The 20,746-nt window shown below is 35.4% G+C and overlaps 1 protein-coding gene across 9 annotated transcripts in view; it reads right to left on the reverse strand.

Moving 5' to 3' along the window:
• The window catches only part of CADPS2 (calcium dependent secretion activator 2), a 282,843-nt gene that overhangs the window by 102,598 nt on the left and 159,499 nt on the right, over nucleotides 1-20,746 (reverse strand). For all 9 annotated transcript variants that reach the window (XM_014877698.2, XM_014877697.2, XM_088165718.1 and 6 more), the window contains exon 9: nucleotides 4,470-4,536. In XM_014877698.2, the coding sequence (XP_014733184.1) occupies nucleotides 4,470-4,536 (67 nt within the window). The remainder of the gene's footprint in view (nucleotides 1-4,469; nucleotides 4,537-20,746) is intronic.

Consider the following 20,746-nt stretch of genomic DNA (forward strand, 5'->3'; position numbering starts at 1 on the left):
GTGCTGTACCTTACTCTTTGCAAAAGATTGATTTGTTTTGAAAATAAGGATGGAATGTGATATTATTATCTGGGTAATGCTCTAAAAATATTTCATTATTTTATGTATTGGGCCTTTTTTGAAACAGGACTATGCTATCTATGTGTAAGCAGTGCATGGTGACTGAACATCCCCCTGGCACAGCCTGTACAAGCAAATGGAACAGGTGTAACACTTCTTTTTGTAAAATGCCCATTGGGCCTCAAATGCCAAACTGATGTCTCCAGAACCACAGCACGAATCTACAGGGGAGAGAAACTAAACACAGCTCTTCTAGTTACAGTTTTTTTGTTAGTTAAGCAAAAAGACTTTTACAGGAGATAAGAATTTGAGAGACACTGTCAAGCAACTGAAACTGTGTCAGCTTTCCACATCAGATTTGGTACATTCACTTAAATGGGCACACCAAGACCACATTAAATATACATAAACACAAAAAACCAATCTAGTCTACCCCAAAATTCAGATTTTCAGACCAGAAAGGGACTACTACAGGCAGCCAGACCATCCTCCAGCATGACAAGCATAGCAGAATTTCACCTCACCATTTGTGCACTGAGCCCACAGTTTTGCTTTCATTCATAGTATATGTTAGGAAATTACTGTATTTTGGTTTAAATATTTTAAGGTATCCCTGGGCTGACAGGGCAGGGCCTTGCAGACAGGGTCCAGCTGGGAGGAGCCCCAGCCCCATCCTGGGCACAGGCCAAGGATGGACTGAGATGTGGGGAACTGGAGACTACCCTGCTGTGGCATTTCTGGGGCTGGGGACAATAGTCCCTGGAGGCTGAAATGGGAGTCAGGGCTGTGGGCAGAGACAGCCAGGGCTGCTGGTCTCCCTTGGGAGGGGACCCTGCTCTAGGCCTGGCAGCAGCATCACCTCTGTCATTGCTTGGTATTTCCCTGCTTATTGTCCCACAGCCATATTTGCCCTCATGGACAAGCATAGAGGGAGCTGTTGGCTAGTCACACAACTCTAAATCCTTTGCAATTAGCATTATATTTAATGAGAGTTTCCTTCTTTTCTTTTCTTTAAACTGACTCTACAATTTTAATTTTTGATACTTGGCACTGTAGTAAATAATTTTTGAATTTATTCCATTTGGTTGAATGAAATAAGCTGGCAAGGAGCCACATTAATCTCTCAATTTTCATGTTAACAATTCCACATAACCACACTGTATAGGCAATCTGAGTCATCAAAAGGGAAGCCATCAAACACTAATCATGCAAATGCGTAAGATGCCCATATTTTTCAGATTTCTTCAGCCACTGAATGTTTTTGAAGATAAACTTGTGTAGTATCTGGACTATCCATCTTTATTCATTTTTAACCTTACCACTATAACAAGACAGACATTATGATGCTGCTGATCTTATTTTATTGAACATATTGCAAATGTGCTCTCTTATTTTAAAGGAACAATCAGTCATGATCGGTGACTTCATCTTTTTGTTGAAAACGAGACATTTTGAACTTTCTTCACCAAAGAAACAGATAGAAAAATTCTGGAAAATTCTGTTGGGGAAAAAAGTCCCAACAAAATAAAGAAATAAGAATTTGCCTCCTTTGTTTACACTTGAAGTCACTTAAACCCTTTTCCTTATGCTCATCAGTGGCTTCTCTCACTTACTGCAAAGAGAATCGGCAGCACAGACTGAAATAACACTTCTTAATATAGATCCTTGACTGAGTTTAAGTGTATTATTAGTAGTAAATGGAGCTGTAATCAGCTTTACCTAAGAATTCAGCAAATTAGCATAAATAATGTGTAGAACAATGAGTACTCAAAAGTCAGGACTATGTACAGCACATTCTCAGACAAAACAGAGTAAGTTTGTCCTCTTGAGTGGTAATCTTGACAGAATAAAAGGCAATATTCTTCCTACAACTGCATTTACTTGAATTTTGTTATTGTCCAAACACCCGACTACCTGCTGTTCTACCTGTTTTGTAACAAGGGAGAAAACCAACACCCTATGCATTTATGACAGACAGATAGGTACAGAAATGTGATTGTGACTTATGAGGAATGTCACTAAGGGATGTCCCCACGGGTCACAAAGACTCTGTTTAATGTGCTGGGAGGAAGTGTTACCGCACATCTGGCTGATTCTGTGGTGTCTGTTACAGGCCGTCACTGGGCAGCCCACTCCAGGAGCTCAGCAGCAAGAATTAGCCCGCGGGGCTTATGTGTTTAGAAAAAAATTATCCATGAAACAAATTACTGACTTTTTAAACATTTGACCAGGTGAAATTAAAACAGCAGAAGTGGATCTGCATTCCAATTACTGGAGGAAGAGATGAGACAGTAAATTAAGTAAAACACATCAAGTCCAGCTTAGGCTTTTTACTAACCGTGTTACATCCCTGTCTTTTTCTCTTTTTAAATTAATAATCTTTTAGAGAAGTGACTGGATACTAAAAGATAAATATCAAATAAAATGAAGAGATTTAAATTTCCAGATACTGTAACCTTTCTATAACATTGATCTGTTCTTTCAGAAACCACTAACAACTTGTAATAGGTGCAGCAATAATGAAGGTGAACATTACTCACATCACACTCTGAAAAAATCAACATTATTCCTCTAATGTCACAACTGAGTTACATTTTCAAAGTGTGTGAGTAAATCATACTGGTAGGCTCTTTCCTAGCACTGAATTTCATGTCCTTGGTATTTTCCTACTGTAAGCTAAAAGTTAATCTATAGAGGAAGACTTGTCACTATGTCAATAATATATCAATACAACAGACCGGCTCATTACTGAATGTTTATTTCACATGTATTGACTTCAGCTTATTGCCAGTGAACGTATCACTGCAGGACTATAAATGAGCCAGAGCTGTCTGGACAGTAAATATTGATTTAACACTGTATTTTTTTATATAGCTTTATTGAATTGATAGCTGTTTTAAAATGAAATAGATGACTAAATCCCATCACAGTAGGAAAATTCCGGTAATATTCTCCTCCAGTATTTCAATTTCAGCATAGAGAGTAGAAAATAGTTAAAATTAACTTGACTGGAATAAACCGGTCTTCCAGATGATGGTTCTATATTGCATGCACATAAAGACTATGTGTCCCCTAGATGTACAATTTAAAAATCAGATGACACCTGTGGCTTAGTGGAAAAGTACAAGTTCATTCTTACTGTAAAAGGAGTGGTAAGTAGGATGAGTGTTAAAGAAAAGAATGAAGGACAAGGGAGCATGTAGGCTTACTGAAATTATTTTCTGTTCACAGTTATGCCTTGATAGCTATCCTATATAGAGATCTTCACAAGAAATATTAATAGACACAAAATGTCCTCATCTCTTCACAAAGGACCTTCGTAAAATCAGAACCCAAATGACTTCTATAGCCTTTACAATCCTTCAAATACTCTTGGCTTTTACCACTAATAAAGAACTTGTCCAGTAATTTTTTTTTTACAACCATATGATTTTAATCACGTAAGAGTAGGAGGAGACCAGGTAAGTGTGACCGACAGAATGATAAAGAAATCAGGCTTTCTGTAAAGTAGTTTTAGAATATTTTGTCCTTAAAAAAGCCTCATTAACTGGCTTCAACCTTTGTATGATACTTATGTAAACTCAGACTTTAAGAGTTTTCTGTCAATAAAAAAAGCAGACAGAAAAACATTCTCTGAACTTACTGCGAAGACCATCGACTATAGTCTGAAAACAAACACCAGTGGAAAACAATGACTTTTTTACAAAGACTCCCTAAAATCATTAATTTCTCTGTTTTGACCACTCAAAATCTACTGTTCTATTTATCTCAAGTCAACATTACCATTCATTAGCATGTGAAAATACTAACAGTACCGGGTTTAGACAAAAAGTTATAAATTATGAGCCTAGCAAATTTTTGTGGCCAAGAACAACTACTGCACCATATTTTCTGTAACAATTATATAATTTTACCCAATTTAATGTTGCAAGGAAGAAAAAAATAGCATTATTTTAAAAAATCAAAAAAAGTTCTTAATATAAGTATTATTGCTTTAATTTCAAAGGCAGGAAATATTCATTGAGATAGAATAAATTAAACAGTAAGTACAATTCATTTTGTGAAATATTACTTTATTTTAAATTGAGTGTTGATAAAAAGCTATCATCAGGTCACAAGTTCACAAAAATTTCATCCAGAAATTTCTAGGTTTCAGTTGAAACATTGCTCAATGTAGGGCTCCATTTATATATATATATATATATCTCTGTAAAACTTAGTAACATTTCTGTTTACTAGGTATATGAATTAAAAAAAAATAAGCTGTATGTCTCTGTGTTGCAAGAAGCTTGGAGTAGTACTGCATGTGTTGCCTGAAGATACTGCTTTACAAACTACTCCAGAAATCATATATAATTTATAGTCCAATAATAAATTATTTTATTGGAATTTCATGGCTCACTACTAACCTGAACAAGGACAAAGTAGCGTTTTTTCCACCGCTTCCAAACCTTCTGTCCTAGAGCATACAAGTACCTGCAAAGGAAATAATAAAGGGAGTGGTTTTCCATTAATAAGAAGCATGACATTAGGAGGACCAAACACAAATCTGTGTATTAATTTACTCTGTATACTGAGCTGCTTCTTCAGTGTTGTCATACTGAAAAAGTGATTTTTCTTCTATTTACTCATATCATAAAAATGCAGAGACATTTCTTTTCACTCAAAACAAGACAAAAATCAGAAAAAAATGATCTCATGTTTGTGAAGATAAATCTGCTTATCACTTATTATTTCACCAATTTTATCTGAAAAATAGAAAAAAGTAGCTTAAAGTAGGACACTTTTGACTACACAGAAATACTAAATGTTAGAAAAGTTGGCATTCGCAACAGATTTTATTCCATTTGGTTTCCACAGATTTGATAGTGTTTATTTAGTCTGTGAGAAGTCAGTCCCAGAGATAGTGTGATAAAATGCTCACATAACACAATGTCAGCAGACACATAAGACTAAATGTTTTTTCAGAGTAAAGTAGAATCTAATTTCCCAAACAGAAGCACTTCACTATAAAGACTCTTAGATTACAAAAACTCCTTGTCACTTTAGCAATTTCCAGGTTTTGAATCAGAGGAAATAATCAGAAGAATCAACCAGTGAGATGAGAAAACCACAGATGCTGATATGGTTTGGCGGTAGAGAGAGCACACTCATTACCCAAGAATTTGCAGTGAATTTTCTGGCATTATAGTGACATTTTTTTGGTGTCACTCTGGTCATGTTGCACTGTTGTTAACAAAGACAGCAAAAAGAAAAGGATGAGTTGTGAGATTGTGAGCAAGACCCCGTGAGTGGGAATGATCTGCTGCTTAAAACCTGACAGGAGAGAAAACTATTATGTATGAGATGCCCCTTCTGTCTGGCCAGCTTCTGTCAAGGACATCTGGTACATCTAGGCTGGTCAAAGGCAGAACAATGGTTGTTCAGACCAATGAATGTTGGCTTCACAGGGCACCCTCCAGAGGATGCTGGTACATACATTATGAAGTAGCTATGATAACCAGGATGGGAGATGGTTGGTCAGACGCCTGACAGATGAACATAGGCCTCTCTGGCAAGAGAGTATGGTCTGTTGCCCTCTACTCACTTCTGTGGCTTTGCTGCCCAGTAGTTTGAACCTTAGTCAAAAAAGAGAGCAATGAACCAACATCTTCTGTGAAATGAGTAAGCAAGATAAAGGCAAAGCCTTTTCTATATCTGTCCTGGGTGAACCCTCAAGAACGTTTTCTCCCACATTAGGCATCACAAAGGACGAATTTATGTCTAAAATAAATGTTCAGTGTGCTGCTTATTTATTGTTGTTTGTCAGATTGTGTAGTGGCTCCCTTATTATTATGGCACCAGGGTTTGTCCTTCTTCAACTTCTGCACCTGTTTTGAAGTAACCTTACTTGGTTACTTTGCTTTTTATTCATATGAGAGGGAAAAAATTAGCTTTGTGTACAAATTACCACTTGATGTGGCCTTCTTTGAATAGTCTAGATCTTGCCACAGTCTTTTTAATTTCTTAATTCTGTGACTATTATGAATTAAATGAAAAGAAAGGAGTAAGGGTTATATCAGAAAGGGTTCAAAAGAAAGGACCTACTAGGGTAGGTAATTTTATATTATTTTACAACTAAAGAAGCATTTACCTCACAGACTTATGGTCACACATTCTCCCACAAAATACAAACTGCTTTCCTTTTCATACATGTTTCAGAGCATTTGCTTTCCCCAAAGCACGCAACATTGCTATTGCCATGCTAATCTCTTTACTATTGTCAGAGGGTGGAGGGAAAATAAATTATGAATTTCACATAGCCTTAATGACCTCAGGGAGAAATGTAAAAAAGTCCACAGGTGGCGTTTGGTCTCTCTCAGTCCAAGACTGCCATGTTCCTCATGGTGATTCTGCCACTGCATCCCACTTGCATCGCCTGGAGTATCATAAAAGTTTTTTTTGATATATGTCATTAGGCAACTGCCCCATTTTGAAACTGTATTTCAAAAACACAGTTGAAAATACACAGTCCTCCAGAGCTACAGTACAACGCTATCCTGACCATGTTCCCACCCTCTTGACACGTCTTAAATGACTGTAAAAAAGCCATAGATTAACAAAGGCTTCTTGCCTCTTGCACATCAGAAAATGAGTAACCCAACCTTAGAAACTCTATGTTAATTCTTTCTCATTATTAACTGATCCTGTTGCAGAAATGTTCTTTTAAAATAAGAGGTGTTAAAAGAACATTCCATATCAGAGAAAAGGTGTTGCTTTTATATTACTTGGCTGTCTTTTAAATTACTCATCATGTAAGATATACCACCTATAGTTTTGCAGTACAGGCACAAATAGTATAAGATACAGTAAATTCAAAAGTATAAAATAATAAAGCACACAAAAAGAAATTAAATGGCAATGTGTGAAGTTTCAGCCATTCACAAGGGGTATATCCTGTGCTCATCTTAAGTGTGTCTGCTCCTGAAAAAGAGATTAATTCTTACTCAAGAGTCAAATATTTTTAGGTGGAAGGACCCACCTAGGCTTCTAGAGTCTTCTTTGAACCTCTCTTCCTCATAATTTTCTATTTGGAGAAAAAAAAAAGAAAAAAAAAGGGATGCAAAGGACCTAAGGATCTTCAAGAATCTTCCCATATTTAGACAGTAACATCTAGGATCTGTAGAAACTGCAGTTGATGTCTAGAACAGAAAAAATCTACAATAGCCAGTTTCCACAGTTAAATGACATTTGGGTTTCACAAATGGAGCAGAAAATTAATAGGTTAATAGATTCAGAAGTGAGCTAAGTCTTAGAGGTAAGCTGAAGAATGTTTTATTTTTAAGATGGAAAATTGCGTAACTTTTCATAAGTCTTAGGTAAATGCCAGTACTGCAAACCAGGACAGAATCTGGCAGTCACAACTCACAGATCTCCAGCCTGCTGTTTCTCTACCCATAAGTGTATCTGTATTCACCCAGAAGCTGCAGTCACTCTCTCCATCCAAAATAATGTACACAAAATGCACAGCATCGGTTGCTCAGACTATTTTAAACATCCTCAGCAGCAACAAAAACACTGAAAAGCCATTCATTCTAACACTGTACCTTTAGGCAAAAGATTTTGTGCAATACAAATGAGAAACTTATATTCAGAAGTGTCAGTTCCATATATCTAAACACTAACCACACCATTTGCTTCAATTTTTTCTTGCTCTAATTTGGGTTCCAAAGTTGGTATAATCTGAAATAATTCTTGAATGATTAAAGCTCAGCTATATACAGGGAAGGAAGGCACGTAAATAGTTCCCCTGTATCTGAACACTATAACAGTAACTGCTCAGATTTGTTTTGACTTCTCTTTAAGATCATGTTTTGAGAATGTTTAATAAATATTCTGACAAGGAGAAAAGATTGGTGTTTTCATGTACATTGAAACACATATAGATGACAGACTTCTATTCTGTAAAAACATATAATAAATGAGATTATCTACACATAACATCTATGTCTGTACATATGCACATTAGAAAGTATATTTATAGTTAGTATGCATGTGTGGTTGCCTTCTTCAGTTTTCTTATATTACTCACATAATTTCCAGTAACTTATGACTAATACACCTGCTTTTATTAATCCCACAGAAAATAGGATCTTGATCACATATGTTGAGTTTTTAAGTGTCACCTCAATGTGAAGATTTTCTAACATGCTTTGTAGCAACATGAAAAGGAAAAAAATGTACAAACTATGTAATCACTATTCTGAGACTTTTTCTTTTAAAAGCAGTTCTACATTCTTCTTCAATATTATTTAATACTGCTTTCTTTCACTTCACTCAGTCCCAAATGACAAAATAAAAATTGGATTTGTAGGAAGTCGCAGAATTACATGATTATACCTCACAATGTTTACAATATGGTACAAAAACCTCCTATTTAATATTTAAAGTTAGCTTTCCTGGAAAACAAATAAAATTACAAGAAATTACATTTCCACTACAAAACACAGAAACATCCAGATAAAAATGTTTTATATATAATCTCATCTCAGTCAGTATAATTTTCTTCTTCAGAAATACTACAAATAAAATGAACAAACATTTTCTTTAAAAAGTCTGGGCATAATCATGCTTTAATTAAATAAAGTTTCAATATCTCTCAAAGTACATTTCCTTGTGCTACCAAAATGCAAAACCATATTGCTAAATATTATAGTTCAGTTTCAGTTGTGTGATGACATACACAGGAAGGAAGATGGCAGCTTATTTGCTCTAAGTCCTCACCTCACTGCGAGAGTGCGGGGTTCCACCTTTTGATGAAAAAAATCAGCACTAATGAATAGCTGAAAAAGCATAATTGTGTATGGAATATTGGAGCTATTCACTGAGGGAGAAATGAGAACGGACTCACTTCTTCTACACAGATAATTTTTAGACCAGCCTTTTTATTCTAAGGAATGAAGCAATCTATCTACATCTTGAATGATAAATTCTCTACTTGTAAAAGGCTTCATTTATCACAAACAATGAAAAAAATATAGAAAGAAAAATCAATATGTGTAGCAGTTTAGTCCAGCAAAGGCCTTTCTTAAAGAGAAACCTCAGTCAAGGTTGAAAGAGCAATTAATGCAGTCTCAAAAATCTGGGCCACTCTGATAGAGTTCGGTTAACATGTGGCAGAAGTAATCATCCACTTGTGAAAATGATTTTCAGTTCATTCTCAAACACCTTTCAGACACTCATGATCCCATTTAACTGACAACAATACAGGCTATCCGTGGGCATCATTGCATTCGCTGAGAGAGCCAATGGGGACCAAATGCCCACAGGCACTTTCAGTCATCCCGTGCCTTGCATAAAAGGAATCTTCCTTGCACTGCATTCATCCTTTTATTTAACCCTGCAAGATTAAGAAATTTTTTTCTTTGTTTTCAGTTGAGGACGAGGAGAAAACTGATTCAAGACAACAATATGACCTGGGTCATAAGAAACCTAGCTGTAAACATTCTCAGATTCATTTTAGTCCTTTCTGTGCTCTTGAGAAAGAGAACTAAATAAGACTTCAACAGATGGAATGAAAAACAATCAGCCTAAACTACTGTAATTATGCCTGCTAAGAATAAAGAAACATTGAAGAATGTCAAGTAATAAAAACATCACAGCCACAGAAAATGGTTCCATTTATTCCAATAAGCAAGATACTTATCGTATGAACAGGAAAATGTGTGGCTTTTTTTTTCCTGCTAAACACTTTTCACTTACAGTATAAATACTTTTAAGAACGCTGGACATCTGATATTCCTAGATTCTTTAACAGTGATATCTTACTGCACTCTAAAGCGCTTCACTATTTGTGAATATGCATGCAAGTACTTAAGGAACCTGTGAAGTAATGACAAATCGAGATTTATTAATCTAATTTATGTCATATCATGAAACCTATTTGGCATGCAAATGTGAGTGTTTGTCAAGACAGAAAAACATCTTTTAGCCTTGAGAGAATTCCAGGCAATAAAAGAATGAAATCCTTCAGATGAAACACAAATGTAGAAAGCATTCTGATTCTAATGTAATTTAATTGCAATGTAAACAGGTAATGCAGCACTACTGCAAAACAGCTGGTGCTGAGGAGCTGACATCTACCCTTTGTGCTTTTTGAGGCAGTTTACTTTGGACTAGCTCTAAACTGAACCCATGGACAAAACAGCTACCAGTGTTTTGCAGTATATATGGGTGCACCCCTAAAGGCGATCTCTTGGTTTAATTTCATCTAAAAAGATAATAGTCTGTGACCACAAAAGCACAGAAAGCAGGAGCTAAGAGACCGGTTTTCAAAGTGAAAACCTAAATTTAAATTCTGATGTTGAATTAGTAGAAAAAAATTAAATTGCACTGCTCTCCCTTGAGCATTCACTTTGGCTGTGGAAGCAGTTCTTAACGCTGACAGACCTTAAAGAACTTGCAAGCATCTTGAGCACCCAGAAGCAGCTGGGTATTCAGCCCAGACATCTCTCCATGGCACTGGAAGCACATGGCACTGCAATCAGATAGAAAAAACTGACGACCTTTTTTCCAGCCAGGTAGTGATACTATTTGTGACCTAGAAAGCCTAAATTGCTGAGAACTTGTTTGCATGAAAAATTTGCTTTTTTTTCTAGGTCATATGCATCCGCTGATGGAAACAGTCAAAAGGTGTTGAAAACTTTGGTGGTAGAGGATAGTAAGAGCAGTGAGCTCCTTCAGGAATGATACTTGGCTTTGATTATCTCTGACTGGTTACGTACTTCTTTTCACTGCCATTTTTGTATTGATACAACTTTAATTTCATAAAGAATACAGACCTCAGCAGAGATGGGTTTATTTTTAATAAAACATGTTAAAGGAATGAGATACATATATTTTCAATCTAAAGATAGTAAATTCTAAGTATTTTCATAACATTTCTTGCCATTATCATGAGTAAGTATTTATGAATTAGTATAAAGTGGTATATCTAAACTAGCAAAGGCATCAGGACGCATGTTAAACTTGGTATCCCTATTTGTGATTTGAAATGAAGGACAGAAATTATTATAATGAATGAGACTAGCACCTTCCTTTAATTTTTGTACACAGGAGATGCTTATTCGGAATTATATGATGTTTTCCAACTATTTTTTTAAATTCGTGATAGCTTCTTTAATTCTTGATAGGATTCTTTAAAAAAAAACCTTACAAGAATTCAATTAAAACCACCACTTAAAAACATAACCAAAGCTTTAAAACAAATCAGTTTAGCAAGCTCTCACTTACATGGCATTATTCTTTTAATAGGAGCATTACTTGACACTTACTCAAGTGATTTATAAACTAAGCAATTACTCCTCACAACATGTCCAGTGCAGGAGGTTAGTATTTCCACATTAATTTCTGTTGGGAGAGAAACCGAAGTGGAAAAGAGCAAGACTGTTCAAAACTTGAGGTCCTAGTGCACCAGAAGAAACACTCAGGAAAGCCTCACAACAGCCCTTATCTTCTACAAGTTGGAAAATGCATTTCAGAACCTTGTAAAGCTGTTCAGCCTTTTTACTGTGTGTCAAAACATGCAACACACTTATGATTTAAAAAAACAAAAACGAAAACGTGAAAACAAAATGTTCTAAAGGGAAACAGCAAATTAAATATATTTGTCTTTGCAACTCTGCCACTTTCAGTGATCATGTTTCCCTTGTATTTTGTATGGATCCAGTGTAAAGTGCTCGGCGTATATTTTCTCTTCAGAACTTTGCAGATCATCCCTTAGAAGCACCCTTCAGTCTACCTGGGCTCTTCCAGATCCCTACAGTGCAAAGACTCCTAATTTAGCTGTTGGAATTAGTTGCGTGAAAACAGATGATATGAAGCAGGTTTTCTGTACCTAGGAATCATGAAAAGTCAACTATGTGACATTCATGGCAAATGTTTGTTATTTGCAAAGTTATTAATTGTAAAGCACAATTTAGAATAATAAACCTGTTTGCTTTTTTCAGCCAATTCTATGAGGTAAAACTTCCGTGGGTGCAATGGCTGAACTTAGCTAGTAATGAATATAGATGACATTGACTATAGAGATTTCAAAATGTTTGGCACACTTGGCAGAAAACAATTCTTTTTAGTTGTGCAACTACAAAACCATCCAGAATGAAAAGCACTAGAGTACACACAAAATTTAAGCAGCAGTGGCAAAAATGCAGTTACCGTTTTGGAATTCATACACAATCTTTGAAATAGCAGTCTCTCCCCATGTTGAAAAAATCAAAAGCTTTTTAGTGGGAACTATATGATTTTCTTCTGGATTAAAACTTTGACACTTCATGCTGTCATACACTGGAAAATTCTCTTTTTATTTATCAGACTTCATGTAAACATTGGATCCAATGAATATCACTTTTCTTTCTACCCAGCATACAACAGCAAAAAACCACAATGCTGCCTATGTATAAGTGGTGTGGAATGTCTCCATCACGTCTTGAGCACCTCGAAGGAATGTAGGAGCAGTGCCAGACATTAATTTCCACTCTTACACAGCAGTGCCATCGTTGAGGCTTGTTTCCTCAAGCCAAATCAGATGAAGTCAAATTAGTTACATTTCGTTGTGCATTTTAGGCATTCCTGGACAGGCTGTGAAAGAGAAATTTAATTGCAATGAATGTTTGCATGTGCCAAGATCATATCTGGCTCAGAAAGTCCTTCATCTGCAGATGGGTGGAGTCTGAAAGAGTACTGAAATTACTCTTGTAAATTTCCCAAGTCATCTTATGCTGGCCACAGTGGAAGACAGGTTAGATGAAGATTTGGTCCAAGACAGTAAGGCTAATTTAATATTCTAATAGAGTAATTCTGGCTCAAAAAACCTACTGGTGCAGAATGCAGAAATCCACTGTAGGTGATACTTTAACCAAAAACTAGATTCAAAAAAGTACTTTTACACTCCTGGCCATCTTTTGATGACAATACAAAAACAAGGAAGAAGGCTTTCATAGCATGACCCAGCAAATCAGTTCTCTGAAAACATCAATTTAAAAAAATAAAAACTTTCCCATACAGAGTACATTAAGAATTTTAAAGATGCCAGTGAAACAAATAGATTTCTGACTCCAGGTCACTTTGGAAGAAATGTCTCCAAAAGAACACAGAAGCAGGCACTCAGAAGCACTTTCTGGACTGTGCCTTGTTCTAAACATGACATGGAAGGAATCATGCAGGTATATATTTCCACAGATTTCTCATATGCTGATACTGTCCCTAGAAGTTTCTTCATCTAGAAATGTGTTTGTAATTTTTAAATGTATTTTAAATAATAATTTAATAAAAATAATAATTTAAGCTTAATAATAATTAAACTTAAATTAATTTCCATAATGATTTTCTCAACCATTTTAAACTTTAAAATATACACCCAGTAGCACAGTAGCACATCTAAACTAGCTGTGCCTGAAAGCACCTTGTATGGTTCCCACAGAAGCTGGCACCCATTAGTACTGTTCAATAATTGTCTTGTGGCACTGGAAGAGAGAGATTTTAGTGTACAGGAATTTTTTTTAGAACCATTAACATGATTGGATGTCTATCCTTGGAAATGCCACACAGAAGCAAACAATCTAAAACTAACAAATGCATCACTGAAAAATATAGCCCTTTTGAGAAAGTTCCTCATGTATTTCTCAATGGTATTTAGGATTTTAAAAACTGACTAATATAATTAGGAAAAAAATTCCTAAGATGGTTTTAGTTTGGGTAGTGGTTAGGGAAAAAAAAATCAATGCAAGAAAGATATAAGCCTATAAAAACAGCACGGATTTGTTCTTCTTTAAAAGTCCTTTATCATAACAAATATGTAGAAAACAAAACATTCAAATGCTGCTCCCCCGCTGAAGTTACTAAAGTGGAACTGATTTCTGACTGGAGCTGTAGAAGTAGGAGTTTTGGAATACTACCTGTGAGGGAGCATCAGAGCCATCTACTGGGGTCAGTCCACTGCTGCTGCACAGACTTGTCTGACAAGTAACTGTCTCCCCAAAACTGCAAAACTACAGTGATATTCACCTACAAAACTGTGTCATTAAATAATTTTTTTTTTTTAAATCCATAAAATCTAAGAGAAAATAGAAGCTGTAGCGCTGATGAATTGGATGCCAGGAGAGGTTTAAGTAGCTTCTCCTTACTTCAAGTTTTAGAAATACTTTTTGGAAAATGGCATTTATTTGTAAATAACACGAATGAATAAAATGTCTTCTACGGGTGTATGGGTGATCAATTTAAAACAAAAAATTACAATAAATATTTTTAGTATTACTCATAATTATTGTTCAAATCTGAGACTGAGATTTTTTTAATCTCTTTCCCCAATCAGAATTTTACATGTGTGTGTGTATATATATATATATATATATATATATATATATATATTTAGACACAGATATATAAAAGGATTCATTTCCTGCTATAGCTCAGTCAAGCATTAGAGGATAGAGCAGTGCGTCCTGTGTCTTGTAAACATAGCTGCCTCCACTCCCCAAATATTTGATTTACCAAAATATTATAAGAGAATTTACTAGAATTTGGAGAACTAAATTTTCAAATGGGCTTTAATAACTCCCACACTAAATATTTTAAAACCTTTTTCCAAAATAGATCATGTATATACAGAGAAAAACTTAACATTTACAGGTATAAGAAGCTATGCTTTGAAACTTCTAAAATTAACATGCACTTCCTTTACCTGTACTAGCCAGGAAAACATGCACTTTTTTCAATTATAAACAATTTCACAAGACAATATACACAATCAAAAGTGAGATTAATTTAGCTGTAGTATAATCATACTCCCATCTTCTCCCTTGATTTAACCATGCTGCCCTCCTGTGGATGTCAGGACGTGTATAATGCCACTGCCCAGACTACAAAACACTGGCTCGAATCGATCCCTCTTACTTGTTTGTGACAGACTTGAAGAGTAATGAAAATACCGCCATGTAATCACAAAAAGTGGTTAAATTAAATTTCAGGGCAAAGACTGTGAAACTTATATTTCAAATCGTTTTAAGTCAGTAGAATTTCTTACTGTTCCACAAATCACGAGTCTGTGGGAGCACAGAGTCATACATATTAATAATACGTTTATTCTCAAATTAGGGGGAGAACATTCATTGCATAATGATGAGTTACTTCATCTGCTGAAGTGCCAACACAGTTGAACACATACATTATAAAGATTATCCAACAACTCAAAAAGTATAGAAATCATTTGCAAAAGTATCAGTATTTGGTAAAAAAAAAAAAGCTAATTAATTAAACTCTAATATTTTTTGCCTGGTACAGAGATACTACACACATCTTGAGTAATTATTGAATAAAAATTATGTTATATCTTCAAAAAAAATATAAAAGATGGTTTGGAACAGAACAATCTAAAATTAGGGGGAGGTCTATAATCAATTATTCAAAGAAATTCTCTCATGCAAAAAAAATTATCAATTACATTTACAAAAAATCTCTGTTGTTATAAGGGGTGTTAATAATCAACAGGAAATTAATATTATGCACTAGAATGTTTATATAACTTGAGCTCATCTGTACTCAAGAGTTGTCAGATTTGTTAAATCACTGGTTTAAAACAGAACAGTGCAAAACAGACCCCTAAACCCCTAAAGTGTAACTGCTGGAGTGGCATAGGACTGTTGCTTTTCTTCCAGAATAAATGTGTACATGCTGACAAACTGTGCCTTAAGTCTTAATGATAAAAAATGCTTTAAAATGCTTCTCTCTCTGAAGAAAGACTAAAATTTTGAAAAACTACAAAATGTAGTGTTATTTTCTGATGCAAAAATAAATTACGAAGTAAAAACTTTTTCTTTAGAATCTTCTTTAACTCAGAAACAAAAATGGAAAGTGAAATGTTAAATTTTAAATTAAGCTCCTCTGTCAAAATATTTTTTATATTGCTGAAAAGACTGTGAAATAAATAAAAAGTCTCAGGAATGTGAAAAAACATAAGAAATTCTTTTGAACCAAACTGGGTAAGACAGTTTAGTCATATGCCATTTTGTGCCAATTAGCAGAGTTGCTGACATGCCATATCAATAAAAAAACAAATGACCTAAGCAGTGGGACTAATTAAATGAAATAAGATAATTAAGAGCTTCTTGATATATAATAAAAAAATAGAGATGAAAGTGTTCTATAATGTTGTCATTTTACTTTCGCATTATCTGCTTCTCTGCTGAGTTTTAATCAGTGTATCTATATGCAAAAAACATAGTGTCCAGATGTTATGTGTTGATGGCAAGAATCAGGTGTTCAATTAAAATATATTGAGTGTGCAAGGAAAAAAATCAAGCCTTCCATTAAGGAGACTATATACAGCTCAATTAAAAATTAATGTAACATTTGTGATTAAGTTGAACACACACATTCCATAATGACAATAAAGTTTTACATAACATGATTACTTTATTAACTTAATCATCCAATTCTAATCTAAGTATCAGTTATTTTCTTTTGAAAATTGATCCATTGCTTCTCAATATAAAAAACAATGGTAAAGCTGCATTTACAGAAATTGTTGGTTTCGCTCCTCTGAAGCTTTTTTATTTTCATCAGTAATGAATAAAAAAACCCAATTGTCATGTATGTACCTTTTGTAGACATCTTAGCCTAGCAAGTGTTCTCAGCCACTGACAATATTTATAATATTTAATACCTGTCCCAGATATGTTGCTTGCATAAATCCAATTTCATTTGGATGTCTTCATTACTTAGAATGTGTTTCTAAACGGCTTGACTAAAAGATCAGTAAAATGACATCCCATGCCCAGCCTATTGCCCTTTATCTGAAAAGAATCATTCCATACTCTTAAATCTTTAGACCTTTGCCTCAGATCTTATCTTGCCCTTCAAAACTAAGAATTTAAACCAGATGAAAAAGGTTAAGAGTGCTACAAACATTCAGCCTTAGAAAAGAGAACTGCTGTCAGCTATCCAGCTGTGAAGGGAGTACATTTTTAGGCACACTTCTCTACACCAAAACTACTAAAAACTGAGCCGAGTTTCTTACTCTCACTTGGTCTATGACAGTGCATTTTACTTCAGACTTTGAACCTAAAACGATCTCAAAAGTTAAATCAGCAGTTAAAATCACAAATGTAGTAAACAATGATAAAAATAGTAACTTCTAAGCCACTGATTTACTGAGCAAGGGTAACTAGTTGTGCATTTAGGAGAAGGTACACTTCTCTCATCACAACCATATTGATTTTCATCTTTGGAAAAAACTGTGAAGTAAAGCAGATGGCAGTTGGCAGATGGCTGGCAATCTTCTAACATTATCAGAGAAGCTCTCCATGTGGAAGGAAAAGGAAGCTGGTCTAACTCCAATGGAGATTTAGTGGTGGAACTCAAACCTACCCCTACCAGAACATTTCCCCTGCCAATTTGTCCCCAGATTAGTCCATACAAACAGCAGCATGAAAGGCAGTCTTAGAGGTCTTTACTGTCCATTGCTCTAAAGACAGACCATGCACAGGATTTAACATACACCTGCAGGAATTCACATACATGCATTTTTCCTGAGACCCCACCCAGAGCACTATGTCCAGCCCCTGGGCCGCCAACATAAGGACAAGGATCGGCTGGAGTGAATCCAGAGGAGGGTCACAAAGATGCTCAGAGGTATGGAGCACATCTCCTATGAAGAAAGGCTGAGACACTTGTTGTGCTGGGATTGTTCAGCCTGGAAAAGAGAAAGCTTTGAGGAAACCTTACAGCAGCTTTCTAGAACCTAAAGACAACCTACAAGGAAACAGGAGAGGGACTTTTTGCAAGGGCATGTAGTGGTAGAACAAGGAGGAATGCCTTTAGCCTAAAGGAGGGTAGGTTTAGATTACATATTAAGAAGAAATTCTTTCCTGTGATAGTGGTGAGACACTGGAAAAGATTGCCCAGGGAAGTTGTGGATGCCCCATCCCTGGAAGTGTTCAAGGCCAGATCAGATGGGGCTTTGAGCAACACTGCTGAGCAGGCACAAAGTTAATTTAAAATGGGATTAAACTAAAACAGGTTTGTGATGGTAAGCACATAAAAAAGACCATTTGTAGTGCAGGGTAAGTTCTTCTTTGCAGTTTTTATTTAAATAAAAAGACTGAATGAGCTAATAGCGCATAACTCTGTATGAAAGTATCACTATACTGATGACATTGCAGAAACTGCCAGCCTACCAAGGTGATGCCTATTTGGGGATGAGACCTACTGAAGGCCTCTGACAAAACAGTACAGTATTGATCTGCCAACACAATTGTGTTGACATTTAACAGGACATGGATACGGTTTGAACAAAACAAGAGTAGTACAGGACCACGGGGCTCTGCTATTATGTAAAAAATAAATGCAATACTTTAATAATTGAAATTACACTACTGTAGAGAAAAATCTAAACCAACAAACTACCTAATCGAATTTATAAAAAAATTACCTCTGCCTTTACATTCAGTATTGTTGTCACAATTATTTTTGCCCATAAAGAATAGTGTATTATGAATTGAAATCCACCCTCAGATCCATGATAGCACAACTGAAACTAAAGTTTCTGAGGCAGTAGAATTGATTGGATTAGATTGGTCACATACTTTTAGTTTCTGAAAATAATTTTACTGCCATAAGTACCTTTGATTTTGTAAAGGCTTATATTCCAAAAGACAAAAATTAGGTGAATTTTACCTTCCTAGAAGTAACAGATGGGCAGCACAAGAGACAGAAGGACATAAGAGGTAGGTGGCATGCCCCCATCCTTGCAGTTAATAGGACTGGCACTCTCGGTATAGAAAAAATGCCAAGCTAGGTCATATCATATGCAGTGTCAACATATACCAGGTGAAAATAACTCTCTCTTAAATTTGATGTCACAGATGAGTGTGTAATAACAAGAAACAACTCAGACTGCCCGATGAGAAAGGCTAATAAATTAAATGCACCTTTCACCTACATGATATGCGTATTTGTAGTGGAATAAAGCAATATAAACAAAATCTAAAATAATTATTTAAATGATGATTGGTCCTGCAGTCTGGGAAAATAAGGATCTTGCTTAGGTGACTATGTACAGCATAATGTTATGAATATGATAATCAGTTACATCTCCATTGCTACAGACTCATGCATGTAAGGGAAGTTTCTAGACAAGTTTCAAAAGAAATTTAGATGGCAAAAAATTAAAAATTTTAATCTGAAATAAATAAAAATATAATACAAAATAACACAGAGTCTATCATATATAATTCTGTAATAGGTTATGAAGCAGGAATACTTGCTTGCGATTTCATTCTAATGATATTGCCAGCGTATTTTGGGTGCATTTACAAAACAGCAAATTCAAGCAAAACTGAAAGTCAGATTTTGCTCTGAATGATACTTTTCCAAAGCTATGGGAACTGTGTAACAATAACATGAAGAAATTTCAGCAGAAGCCAACCTGAACTTTCCAGTCAGGCCAGAGTCTCCTCAATTACACTGTAGAGTTACTGTGAAGTTCCCAATACTCTAAGCTTATTACTGCAAATTTTAGAACACTTCTGATATGATAAATTTCTTCATCATTTATTGTATTAAAAATAAGCAGCCTACTCCACGCTTTCATTTTAGTAAGACCAATGATGCAAAGTTAAAAAAAATGCCCTGCCTATATTTCACCTCACGTCCATGAAATTACTCAGATCATGATCTTCCCTGTGAGGACCTAAAAAGGCAAGCATTTTGCTACAGCATAACAATTAATTTCTTAATGATACATTCAGTCCATATAGCACAGACTGGTCAGCCCATCTAGTCTACTTGGTAGGAAAAATACATGCAAATGAAACTTAAAAGTTATTACTTAGTGTTTTAGGAAAAGAAAAGCAACCAGTTACAAATCAAAGAATTTCTCAATTTCTCCCCTACAATTTAATGAACTTAAGGTCTATTTTCAGTAAAATGTTAGTGGATCGTTTCTAAGTTACCAACAGCTTTGTTATTTGTAATGAAAATATGGAAAAATTTTTTTTGCACATTAATAACTCTCCAGTGTTCTGATTTGAGCATTTCCAATAACAGGCAAAACTGTTTAGATCGCATTCTTTGTATTTTTTAAAAAATCCGGTAAAGCAAATATTTACAAGCACAAATGCAAGATTTCACACAACATGTATTTCATGTACTTCCAGGATTGAAGCCTTAATGGAACCTTTGACATGAGCATCAATTGAAGATGTTGCCCAGTTTGGCCCAACCCCTTTCAGGTACTTCAATCAAGTACCTAAAGAAAAAAGAATTTATCTACACTGGCAAATTAGTCTGAGTAAGAAGTGTGCTTTTAAAGAAAATCCCTTCATTGCCCCAAAGTTGCAGCACTTGGTTCACACTGCAGAATTGATCCATAGCAGGTGAACTAGACTCCTCTTGCATTAAATGAAATCAGCTGTGGTGCTCAGCTGGTGTACCTGACATATTCCAGCAACCAAGGTGTTGTAAGTCTAGGACAAGACAGGACAGAGATTTAACTACATCACCAGAAATGCATATGAGGTGATTACCAGATCCCCAGCAATCACTGAGTCTCTGTACAGATCTGTTTGGGCACACTTCACACCTTGCTCTCTTTGTAGTCAAGGAGACAAATACCAGTGTTCAGGTCTCCCAGATTACCATCTCTTTGTAT

The sequence above is a fragment of the Sturnus vulgaris genome, chromosome 5, assembly GCF_052056855.1.
Source record: "Sturnus vulgaris isolate bStuVul1 chromosome 5, bStuVul1.hap1, whole genome shotgun sequence".
Lineage (NCBI taxonomy): Eukaryota > Metazoa > Chordata > Aves > Passeriformes > Sturnidae > Sturnus > Sturnus vulgaris.